General features: G+C 46.8%; 1 protein-coding gene across 2 annotated transcripts in view; it reads left to right on the top strand.

Annotated features, from left to right (window-relative positions):
- Positions 1–13,050, top strand: part of Myom2 (myomesin 2) — an 81,294-nt gene that overhangs the window by 26,373 nt on the left and 41,871 nt on the right. For both annotated transcript variants that reach the window (XM_074055301.1, XM_074055302.1), the window contains exons 10-14: positions 731–892; positions 2,914–3,055; positions 5,360–5,559; positions 6,706–6,759; positions 11,206–11,333. In XM_074055301.1, coding sequence (XP_073911402.1) covers positions 731–892; positions 2,914–3,055; positions 5,360–5,559; positions 6,706–6,759; positions 11,206–11,333 — 686 coding nt within the window. The remainder of the gene's footprint in view (positions 1–730; positions 893–2,913; positions 3,056–5,359; positions 5,560–6,705; positions 6,760–11,205; positions 11,334–13,050) is intronic.

Below are 13,050 nucleotides of genomic sequence, written 5' to 3'. Positions count from 1 at the left end.
TTTCAAATAGGGTCTTGCTGTCTATATGATCCTCCTATTTATGCTACCCACATAGCTGGAATTACAGATGTGACCCACCACACCTGGATATTGATTGAGATGGGGGTCTCAATAACTTTTGCCAGGGCTCGCTTGGACCAGGATCTTACTATTTATGCTTCCTGGTGGCTGGGATGGCAGGCATGAGCCAGTGGCGCCCAGCCTAAGCATTGTTTTCACAAGCTTATTCATCATTTGCATGTCTTCCTTTACGAGTTGTCTTTCAATGTCTTGCTTTTGATCCATCAATGTTGGAATTTTATTGTTAATTTCTCAGACTCAGTGGTGGGGACCTTCCCGAGGCAGCCTCTGGGGTGAGCATTTTCTGTCCCAAGCAGTGTCCAGGTGGGAGCTCTTGGAGTCCTGGTAGGGTAGCAGAGGACAGGGCTTGGGGCAGCTTTGTGTTGTGAAGGAGTGAGTGGACAGGATGGTGAACGGGCAGAGCTAGGGCCCTGTCTCTGGGCTCCTCCCATGGTGCTGGGTTCTGGGCTGAAAGTCTTTTCCTCTTTGGTGCTTCGTTTGTGTGTGAGTTTTGCATGAAGTAGCTTTCAGACTTTATGAAGCTGAGGCTGCATTCCTTGAGGTCTGGCTGGGTCCTGTCCCTCTGGGTGCTGGCTCCCATGTCCACATAGACTTATTTGAGCCCTTGGATGACTTCTGAAGCAAACCTTGAATTGTGTTGCTCTTTCAGATGTGTTGGTGAAAGAGTCAAAGTGGACAAAGATGTTCTTCGGAGAAGGTCAGGCCTCACTGTCCTTCAGCCACCTGAACAAGGACGATGAGGGTCTGTACACATTGAGGATCGTGTCGCGGGGAGGCGTCAGCGATCACAGTGCTTTCCTGTTTGTCAGAGGTGCGCTGGGGGGTGTGGGCTGAGTATGCATTGTGGGGAGGACTGGCTGAGGTGGACAGGAGTCCTGCTCATTGTAAGTCTCTCTGAGAGGAATCGGGTCTTCCCAGAGCTCTGTAGTCAGACAGCGAGCAGGTGATCAGTGTAGATCAGAAGTGTGGCCTCTGTGTCCCTAGCACTTGTCCCATTGCTGGAACTTATGAATGGAGCCTAAGAGCGAGTGTGCCCCATGTTCACTCTGGACACAGCTGATCAGCCTCTGATTGAGACTTCAGCTGCTTTCACCACTGCTAACTGTCAAAATACAGCAGGTGGTAGTTACCCAGTGTCCTGGGTCAGGAAGCTCCATGTCCTGATTCTGTCCTTGCCATGGGCTCAGGGAGCGGTGCTCTGAATCCCAGTGTGTGAAAGGAAAAGTTCATTGTGCACCAGGCACAGTACCAGGCATTATGCACATATACTTTGAGCCAGCACATGCAGAAGCACCTGCCATTTGTGTGTACATACATGTGCATGGGTGTGTGCATACATACACATCCATGGGCGATCTGAAATTCTCATAGTGACTGTGTAAGAAACTACTACCATTCTCAGTGTTTCATGCAAAGACAGGGAGGCTCAGAGGCCTGACCTTGTCTCCAAGGTGGTGGAGCCGGGACTTAATTTCTGTTGGCGTCACAGCCTGACAGGTCCCTTTGTGGAGCCACGTGCATTGAGCTGGAAAAGGTCTGTCTCCTTTCTCAGCATCCACCAGCCCTCCCTACACTGCCCTCCGGGCAGCACCTTCCTGGGGCTCAGCTGGCCTTACTGCAGAGACACAAGGGCCCACTTGTGGCTGGCTGGCTGTTGTCCCTCATCCTCACGAGGTCCTCTTGGGGTGCCCTGTTGTCTGTCCTGAGTGGCTGCTCTGTTCTTACCCGGGCTCCAGAGTTCTGTCCATTGTCCACTGCCTGCAGCTCTGGGCGAGAGTGACGTAGGAATGCCATCAGTTGGGGACTTTTTTCACCATAGCAGTAGTTAGAGCAGAGCTTAGAGGAAGGGCTCTCTCATTAGATAACAAAAATGCACGTCTGACCTTTGCACATCTTGCCTGATCGCACAAGGTTGCCAGTCTGTGATTTTAGACCCCTCCACAGAGCTGGGCAGTTTTTATTAGGTCATCATTCAAATGCACCTTCCATTTTCTTGTGTGCCTCTGGCATATAAGAAATGTTTTGCCCCATAAAAATGCAATCTTCACAACTGTCTTAAATTGCCGTGCTTACTCAGCACACAGCAGGAAGAAAATAATGTACAAACCAGGGAGCTTAACCATTCTGATTACTTTCTGAAGATTTTGAATGTCAGAGAAACTATCTGGCCCAATGTCAAGAACACCTTGCTGAGAAGAAGAACAAGATACCCTGTAACGCTTACCCAGCTGTGGTTCTGACAGCCATGGCTACTGAGTGAATCTGCATTTTAGACAAGGAAATTAAAGGTCCAGTGTGTTAACTTTCTGAATGGCTCTTCTGGACTTCAGTGTAACTGTAATTAAGATCTGAAAACAAACCCGATTGTGTTATGATCTTATGATCTTAAGCCATCTGTGAAATGAATGGATAGTTTGACACAAACATTTAACCACACGTTTTAGAAAAAGAATTAAATCCTCTGTGGTCTAAAGATTTTGAAATATGCAAGTGTCTAAGGTGATACTTCTCAGGTGTTAAAAGGACCGAGTCTGACTGTGTATCATGATGTGACCACATGGGACTAAGAGGTGAACTTTAATTTTAGATCCAATTATGAAAAATCAGACTTGAGCATTTTTTAGATGATGAAATGTTCTCTGTTTTTAAAACATGTATAAATGTCTTTAAATTTCTTGACACCAACCCACCAGAGTAAAAAAGTATCCAAGTAATTTGAACACGAGGGGTCACAGGGGCTCAAACCGAGCAGGGGGCATCTGAGTTTGGAGGGCTGTGGACAGCCTTTGCAGTGACCCCACACTGTTTGTGACGGGCACATGTGTCTCCCAGATGCTGACCCACTGGTCACAGGGGCTCCCGGGGCACCCATGGACCTGAAGTGCTACGATGCCAACCGGGACTATGTCATCGTGACCTGGAAGCCACCCAATACGACAACTGAGAGCCCTGTCATTGGGTACTTCATCGATCGGTGAGTGCGTGGGCACTCGTCCAGGGGTGGGAACACTGCTTGAGCAAATGCTTTAGTGGGACACACGTTTGCACATATTTATTAACATAAGTTGACATTGCCACCTCGACTGGCTCTAGTGATCACTGCTGTTTGGTTATTCAATGCTGTTCACTAGGTAATCGGTAAATATTGCTCAATAGGCAGAGCCCAGGGTAACCCCACCGGTTTCTTTTTGTTGAAATTGAAGGTGCTTTGGCCTGTGGCAACCCAGTATCAGTGCACCTTGGGTCTCCATGCAGGCTCTGAACCTAGTGGCCTGTGCTGTTGAGGGCCAGGACCATGGCCCCAGCAGGACTGGGCTTAGGAGTAGCAGGGTGGGTGCTCAGCTACCTCCTCTCCATAGAAGACCACCAGCTCAGTTCACTACAGTTCTGTCCTCTTTCTTTATTAAGAAGGTGTCTTCTGCTGGGCACCAGTGGCTCACACCTGTAATCCTAGCTACTTGGGAGGCAAAGATCAGGAGCATTGAGGTTCAAAGCCAGCTGGGACAAGTAGTTCATGAGACCCCCATCTTGAAAAAACCCAACACAAAAAAGGGTTGGTGGAGTGGCTCAAGTGGGTAAAAACACCTGCCTAGGATGTGTGAGGTCCTGAGTTCAACCCCAGTGCCTCAAAAGAAAAAAAAGTGTATTTTGTTTCTAATGTAAAGAATTGGTGCTCCAAAGCACAAAGTGTTGGAATTAAATTTAGATCAAACCCAATTTATTTAATCTCTTTGATTTTCCTTTATTGGCATAACTCTCAGAGCCTGGGAAGGATGTTGAGTGGAGCCAGGAATTTATTAGATGTGGAATTTATGCTTCAAATGTAAATTTTAATCATCGGAAGAAATTGTAGTCAAAGAACGTGAGTTTGGAAGTGAGATAGGTACAAGTCACTGGGCTATAAGGGAGGGTTCCTGGTAGGAATTTAAGATTGTTTTACTGTATTACACAGTAAAATAAGGTGCCCCTTTCAGAAAAAAATGGCAGGATTTTTGTTTTTGGCTTAGGCAGATGAAATTCTCTTCTTTACTAACAAAACTGCTGGTTTAGCTAAATTATTCACCATTGAGATGATATTTGGAGGTGTTAGGGACACATCTGCAGAGCGAATTAAAAAGCAAATCAACCAGCCAAAAACTATCTTCCATTCTCAAGGGGCATCTGATGACTTTCCAGCCATGTTGTCCAAATGATTTCACACCCCATCAGCTAAAAGTCCACACTGCTTCCCTCTCATACAAACACTGAAGCAGCAGAACATCCTAGAACGTGGGGTACTTCCCCTTCTGGCCTTGACCCTTCCGTGAGCGCTGCCAGTTTTTGATCTGAGTCGAGTCCCTGGGTTCTGATTAATGGGGGACAGGCTTGGTGGACCAGAGAAATTTGATCAAGAATTGTGGATCTTGGCGGGGGGTGTTAGTTCTCTTTAACACGATCACATAACTCTGAGGCTGTAGTGCTCTGCTCAAAGTCACTAATTTTCTGACCTTGCTGTTTTCTTCTGGGGGATTTAACGTGAAGGTTTTGTACTTACCTGTGAAAAACCCAGGTTAATCTTGTCCCTGCATTTCCAGGTTTCTGGTCAGGACTTAATATCTTCAAAAGACCTCCCAATTCCACATGAGAAATGCTCTTTTGTTCAGTAGACTGAGCCAGCATCCTAGTGAGAATTCATCCCCGGCTCAGTTCTAGTGAGATGTGCACTGGGCCCTGAGGGAAGGTGGTTTGTGCCCTAAGCACCAGGAGAACCTGGAGTGAAGAGCACTGGTGACTTTGCTACCTACGTGGGAAACAGAACTGTCAAAGATAGATGTGAAATAACCTTCTGGGGAGATTTTGACTAAATATATTTGATGGCATGAACTCGCTCACGCTAGGAATTCTGTCTGTGTATCTATCTATGTATGTATCTACCTACTTACCTACCTACCTACCCACCCACCTACCTGTCTACCATTCATCCATCCATTCATCCATTATTTGTCTATCTATCCATCTATCCATTATTTATCTGTCCATCTATCCATCCATTATCTATCTTCTATATTATCTGCTATCTATCTATCTGTCTATCTATCTCTACAAGTGGATATCTACCTATATACAGATAGATATTAAATTTTCTGAGTAGCTCTTTCTTTTGAAGTTTGTTATATTACTATTTATATGTCAATATTTTTACAGCGTGGATTTTGTCAATGTGAGACATTTCTCTGTGAAAAATCGATGTATGTGGCTACACCTGTAAATCCTTTTTTTCTCTCTTTTTTGTCTGAAGATGTGAAGTGGGAACCAACAATTGGGTTCAGTGCAATGACGCCCCTGTGAAGATCTGCAAATACCCTGTGACGGGACTTTTTGAAGGAAGGTCTTACGTGTTCCGTGTGAGGGCGGTCAACAACTCAGGCATTAGCCGGCCTTCCAGGGTTTCTGACACGGTGGCTGCCCTTGACCCTGCTGACCTCAAAAGGTTACAAGGTAGGCCATTGGCCTTCAGGTTTCAGCAGTGGGAACCTGTGGGCCATTTGTGTGTGTCTCATTCTTTGTTGTTGCTGTTTTCATGGTCAGTTTAAAAACTTATTTATAAACTTATTGATTTATTTATATGGTACTGGGGGTGCATGGTGACATTTACAAAAGTGCTTACACTGTATCTTAGTTACAGTCACCCCTCCCTCTTTCTCCTTTATTCCTCCTCCCCTCTTCTTAGAGCAGTCTTGACAAGTCTCATTGCTCCATTTTCATACATGTGTACACAGTACTTCTACCATACATGCCTTCCTGCACCCTTTCCTATGCCTCCCCCATCCCACTGATACCAACCCCTAGACAGGACTTGTTTTACCTCCCTGCCCTACATTTTTGAAAAAAGACATTTTATTTATTTATGATGGTTACACAGGGAGTGTCCTTGTGACATTTCCATGTACATATGTTATACCTAAATTGGTTCCTCCCCCATTATTCTCCTTTCTACCTTAGTCCCCTTCTTACGGTGAGTTCAGCAGGTCTGAGGGCTCCCTGTTCATACTTGTATAGAATTCCATCAGCTATATTCACCGTCTTTCCTCTGCTCAGGTACCTCCCACATTAGTGCTCTCTGTTGCCCCACTGCGTGTGAGCCTCAAGAACGCCGTTGAGTGCCGAACACAGCTGCCAGGCTCTATTTTCCTGTTCTCTGATGTCTCCACCAATGTGTCTTTAGGATGGGGATGGCCATCTGACACCTGTGCTTAACAGATAATGTAAAAGCAGTTAAATTGGCTCAGAAGGGACCTTTCAGTTCTTGATGACACAATTTCAACACCTAAGGGGACTTAGAAGGCTTTGAAATCAAAGCTGCTGTATGTCTGAGTTTTAATCTTACACAATGACAATTCTTTAATGGGATTGGCCCTTTGTCATGGCTGTAAGTGAGTCACGACATTTTCCTTACCTCTGCAGTCCTTTCAATCCACTACAAAGAACTGCAAATTGCTAACTATTGCCGGGGGCTCTTCTAAACTTTCAACTGTGATTACTGCAGAGTCCTCATCAGCTCAGACCTTGCCCTGGATTAGGGAAAAACTTGCTTCCTTAGGGAACCTTGGGTGTCAAATTCAGTGTCACCTTTTCTCTCTGCAGGAATTCATTTGGAGGGAGAGAAGGAAATCATCATGTACCAGGATGACCTTGAAGGTGAGGATCTCTTGCACTTCTGCGGCTGCGGGCACTCCACGGGTTGAGGGTGGTGGCTAAGAGACAGGAGCTGGGTGAAAGAACACACATTGGACACACTCTATGTGTGAAAATGTAAAATAAAATTCCAGCCTGCACGCTCAGTGACTGTGAAAGTTAAGGAAAGTTAGCAAGGGGAAAGGATGAAGATTAAGTCATGGACTCCACTATTTCTGCGAGGATTCACACATGCAAACCAAACCAAAGCTGAGGCTGGTTACTTGCTGGTGCTGGATTCTTTCTCAGAGTCCATTGGTGGAAGAATCTCATTTTCTTTTTTTAACTGTTTTTAAGCAAAAATTTTATTCCAACATTTTAACTGAAATGCATTGAGACTTTCCTGTCAAATGATGCTCTTGGTTTGAAAATTTATACTTCTCTTATTTATGTTTGGTTTTGTGAAAATTTCTTCTCACTGTTCCTCCCAGAGACATCTAGAAATACTGGTTAAGAGGGAGGACTAACATTTTAAATCAGAAATTCAGAGATTTTAGTTGGACTTTTGTCAGATCACAGAGTGTAGTGAGTGAAAAACATTAGCAAGTAAGATTCCATGAGTCCTTGGCTAAGCAGAGGGACTTTCCAGCTCTTCCTTAAAGTCATGCCATCTGACATGTCCCTTCCCCAAGATGGTGGCAGGCCCAGGGAGGTCTGCTGGCTGGTTTTCATGCTTGCAGTGTATGGGCACTTGTTCATCGTGTCTTCTCCCTCGTGACCTCAGAAGGAGCATGAGTCTTAACTCTTCTCAGGAAGAGGAGTAAGGTCCTCATGGAGAGCACAGACTTCTGTGGAGATGACCCTGAGGCCTTAGCCACATCTGTGCCTCCAGAACTCAGAAGCCAGGGAGGTGCTTGATAAATAACTAAGAGAGGAAACAACCTGGGTGGGGTTGACCCATGCCCCATACATAATAAGCTGTTGATCTTGTGTTGATGGTTAAAACATATGTATTTGACTGAGAAATGGCTCCAAGCTATATTGGAAGAGAAGATGGTCTTGCAAAGACCAGCCTGTACAAAATGTGAGTTTTTGGCATGACAGGGGAGAAGCCATTTCTGTCACCCTCATGGGGGGATAGGATCAGTAGAGAGATGCTGGCTGGATCACCCAGGTGGACACAAAGTAATTTGCACCTGGTAGCAATGGTACCAATGAGCAGCTGTGAATTGCTTCAAGCTGCATAGCTGTGATGAAAGTTGAATTCTGTAAAGGTCCCTGTGGAAAGTAGTGGGTGTGTGAAATAGCAAGGCCAACTTTCCAAGGCAGGAATCTTTCCACTATGCCTTTTTGAGGAGGTGAGCCATTTTTAAAAATATAGGCAGCAATGGGTTGGGACATGGTTCTACAGATGGAGAAATCGCAAGCTAGAGATCGCAAGCTAGCTGCGAGTGGAGGTCCAGGTTACAAAGGTGAGGGCTCTGGTTTCTGATGGTGTCTGCTTTCCTAGGGACGGCAGTTTGCTGGCTCCCTGGTTCTGACCTTGGTACTAGGAAGTTCCTTTTTCTATTTTTCTCCATGTAAACTGATTTTCCCCCATTTAACATTATGTTTGCTTCATTCTTGGATATCATGGTGTTTTATTCATAGTCTGGAACATTTCCTAGGCGCTGCTGGTCATGGAAGGTGGAGGGCGAGACACCTGGATGGAGGATTGTGAAACCGGGGACCTGGGTTCATGCTGGAGTTCAGCTTCATGGGGTTTCCCGTCCTGTTGTGAGGTTTTGTACACGGAACAATGTCCATGGTCACAAGTAAACTGGCTGTGCAAATAAGAATCTGGTATGGTGACAAGAGTCAGAAGGTTAATCTGTTCATCCTGGTCATTTTAAACAACACCTCCTTTATGTTAAAAGATTTTTAGAGAGAGGGAAAGAGATTTTACAATGTTTTTAAGCAAACTGTGTCTAGATTCAGAAACTTGCTATGAAGGACTTCCTTTTTTTCTTTTCTTCACTTAGCTAATTTTTTAAAGTATTTTTTAAGTATTGCTTTAGCACCTGTTTTAATGAAATAGAAACTCAGTTCTCTTGCTGGTTAAAATGTGCTCCTAGGGTATTTTAAACTTTCTCACTGTCTTTCTGATCATCTTGGTCTTGGATTGTTAGTGCCTTCCTTCAAACGTTTTAGCTTTTATCAAGGTTCTTTCCTTAATATTATTCACCTTTCCCAGTATTTTAAAAATTATTCCACTGAAAATGAATTTTGTATTCTCCGTAAGACCAGGAGAGGCTCTTGTAGAATATAGTGGGGTTGTTTTTTTTCTTCTGTGTCCGAGCCTTCAATGAACAGTCCCCGACAGGATCATTTGTAGCTCATGTACTGTTTGCTGGGGAACATGCCGTCCTCACTACTGGTTGTTCCTCCCCTCGAATCTGGCATCTCGGGGCTTCTACAAGTTCCACATCAGTCTTGGGCTTCATTGGCTTAGACCAATGTCTCCTGGGGTGGCCGTGGTTTCTTTGGGTTGTTGAGAGACCAAAGCATAGGTTTGGAATCAGAAGCCCTAGGCTGGGACTCCAGTTTGGTCACTCAGAGGCTGTGTGATCAGGAAGGATCTGGACTTGCATTCTGCATTATTAGGTTGGAGCAGGATCCTGTCATATTCCCCGAGCCAAATAAAATGATGGATGTAGAAGCCTTTATAATAATAACCAGATGAAAATAACACACACACACACATAGTGGTATATGTAATATTGTTGCAAGCAAACCACTTTATTCTGAAACTTACTTCTGATGCACAAAAGTCTGCTCCACACTGAGGCATGGATCCACTCACCATTTTTACCCAGTGTCGCCATGGCTCACTGGGACAGGGCTCCAGAGCCTGCTGGTAGGAAGTGGAGGTCAAAGGTAACATCACTATAACAGTGCCTGGCCCACAGTGACAGGTGCCCTGGGGCAGCCTTTGGTCATTTTCCCTCAGGTCCAGGCACCTGCATGCAGCTCATTGCCCTTCTGGCCTCCCCTGACTGGGTTGAGCTGCCTGCAGATCTGCTAGGGTCTTGCTATTGTTTCCCCAAGGTGCTGCAGGAAGTCTTAAGAACTCAAAGATTCTGTCTCTGTGAGGGGCTCCCTGCTCACAAGGACTGGGTTCTTACTTTTTACTTTGGCATCAAATAAAGTGTTTCTTACTCCACTTCCTCTGCTCCCAGAGACTGTGAGCCTAAAACCAGGGCAATGTGTTTGTTCCGAAGTGTGATTCTGCTTGCTGGTCACACTCTGCTCGTGCCCTGTGCCCACTGTCCTCCTGGTTTGCTCCCTTAGCCATTGGGTACTCTATACGATAATGCAGTTTTGGGATTTTGGCATCTTCCCACTTTAACGTCCTTGCTTGGATCTCTGTGGGTGTGGACGCACATGTGTGGCTTGAAGGAGGCCAGCCAGAGTCCTGGGCTGCTCCCCACTCCATGCAGTCATGTCTGTCCCTGTACTTTCCCAGAGACACACCAACTCTTTGTTTGAAATTCAACACAGTGTCTGGATGATCCTAGATCAGGTCCAGTTCCTTCTGAAGTTGCTGCTCCCTGTAACAGGACTCATGAAATGAAACCCAATCTTGTTTTGTGACTGTTTCCATGTGGCTGTTCAATCCCTCGCCTGCAGTTGGGTCCCAAGGGGGCAACTGGATATTGTGAAGGGCACAGTGTTGTCCTAGGGATGGTTCAAGCCATTTTAATCATGTGCTAATCCAGTTGGAAGCTTACAATATTTTGTATCACAATTAAAGGAACCAGGGGTCTGGAAAATCTCCTCTCCATGAGACTCTCTCATAAAGAAGCACCAGTCTCTAACACCTCACACTGACTTCGAGAAGACATGGGTGGGAAGAGAGGCAGGTGCAGCAGGGGCCTCATTGCAAAAACTCCATTACAGTTATTTGCAATGAGCTTATTGACATCATTTCATAAGTTCAAGTTTGCAGATGTAGGACCACAGCACTTGCCTCATTCACACGCCTTCCAAGGGAGGAAAAAGCAGGTGCCATAGCAGGTGCTGTCTAACTGAAGTGCTTTGGAGGTGCGCAGTGTGGAGCCAGCAGCTGGGGTCATCATCAGGGCCTGGTCACCTCTGCAGAGCCTCCACACTGCGGAGTTGGTGCCTGCACGTCTATACCGATCCCCTGCAGTCAGGGCTTGGTTCTGGTTGGATTCCTCACTTCTTCTGAGCAAATCTTTTCCAGTATCTGGAAGAAATGCCAACAGACTTTTGGACAAGGCTGTTATGAGCTGGTTGATATTAGAAATAAAAAGAACAGGATGATCCATAACTGGTTTTTTTCACTCTGAGAAAACTGTCCTGGGTTTGTTTGCTTTTCAAAGCAAAATGCAGCATAGCCTTTGGAGCTCGGGGCCGCACCTGAGAGACAGAGGGTCCAGGGACTCACTAGGTTCATTTCTCCTGCAGGTGATGTTCAGATTCCGGGACCTCCCACCAACGTGCAAGCCTGTGAGATCAGCAGAAATTATGTGGTCCTCAGCTGGGACCCCCCCACTCCCCGGGGCAAGGAGCCGCTAATGTACTTCATCGAGAAGGTACGCCGCCAGGCTCCTGACAAAGCCCACCTCACGCTGCCTCATGTGCTGTGCTTGATGGCGGGGCGGAGACCCCATCAGTCACTACAGCTCACGATGCTGCCACTTAAGATGAGGCTACGGGAGGTGGGGGCAGAGCTGTGACCACAGGGGCTGTTCTGCGAAGGAAACTGACTAGAGGGAAAAGGTATTCAAGTTGGGCTTTGCTCCCTCCTGTGTGAGCAGGGCTGGTGCTCGGCATTCTGGCCTCTGGGTCCCCCATGGTCCAGCCAGGAGCTGGGCTTGCTGGCTCCGCACTCTCCTTCCTGCTTCAGAAGACAGTAGGGGTCCCTGGGAAGCAGCAGGTCACCCATACTCAAGTTTTGCACGCAAGCCGAGTGGCCACTGGGTGGCAATCTTGTAGAGGGAGCTGTGCCAGCTGAGAAGGCTTTGTTGACCTGGAGACACAAATTACAACATGGATTGTACTTTTCAGCTCAGGGCACACACACACACCCACATACATGTACACACGTGCAGCCAACGCCACAAATGAAAAACCAACACTGCATTTTTTCTTATTACTCTTTAGAGTCCTTCAAACCCTGTATGGTTGTTTTGTGATACTGAATTTATATCAGAATATGAAATAGAATGGAATATGTAATTCAGACATACAGCAGGGGACATGACACTTACATGAGCACATGCTACAAGCACAGCAGAAGCAGAATGGGAGTGAGTATTTCAGACTCCCCCGGCTTCCCTGTTTATCTGCCATGCTTGGTGAGCTGACCACAGTAACTGGATGGCAATGTGGTTGTTAGTCTTATGAAAGCACAAGTGAAGCTATCCTCAGATGGAGGCACTTCCTCGGCCCCTCATTTCTCAGCTCACTGGAAGTGTCAAGCATCACAGACACACATAGAAGGAGGACTCCATCTTGGAGCCAGCCTGTTGGGGACCTGTTCGGCTGCCAGTGGTGGTGGCCCAGCAGACATGTGGTTTGATAGAGATGAGGGATCTCCCACACAGCTGCAGTGAGCAATGCTGTCTGGACCCCGGGTGCTGTGCACAGTGGGGACCTGGTGGGGCTGGAATTTTCACTTAGCACTGGAGCTGGGAGACACCAGGTGTGGGGACAAATGCCATGGACTCTTCTGCAATCAGCTTATGGGGACTGGTCCATCCCAGTCTCGATAGTGTGATCTTGGGGTGACTTGTTCCTCTCACGTCCCCCAGAGGACTGTGGGAATAGTCACTAGTCACAGCTCGCTCCTCTCTCCATGGCTCCTGAATGTTCTGTCTGTGCTAAGCCCATGCACGAGGCAGTGTGAACTGCAGTGACATAAACAATACCTTTGGCTTTGGCCTGTCCATCAGCTCACATTGGAGTGCATGGTGCCAACATGGAATTTCCCCTAAGTGAGCCCTGGGTGTCCCTCCAAGTGTGCTGCAGCCGAGCGTTCTCTCCTCTGGGTGGGTCACAATGCAAAGAGTGATCCTCCATGTGTGGGTGATGAGCTCTGTGATGCCCTGTGTGTGAGGTGGCAGGCCTGGCACCTGCTGTGTAGTGCCCAGGTATGCGGCCAGCAGGCCCTAAGAGGACAGATGACTCAGGAATTGGGTTTGGCCCCAAGCCCTTCTTGGGCTTGTAGACACGTGCTACAAGGCGTGGCAGCCTACACTCCTTCAGGGTCTTGCTCTTTGTACAGGATGGTTTTTTTTCCTCTGGCCT

Source organism: Castor canadensis, chromosome 14 (assembly GCF_047511655.1).
Source record: "Castor canadensis chromosome 14, mCasCan1.hap1v2, whole genome shotgun sequence".
NCBI lineage: Eukaryota > Metazoa > Chordata > Mammalia > Rodentia > Castoridae > Castor > Castor canadensis.
Note: the sequence above shows the minus strand (reverse complement) of the source record. Positions and strands in the feature narration are given on the sequence as shown.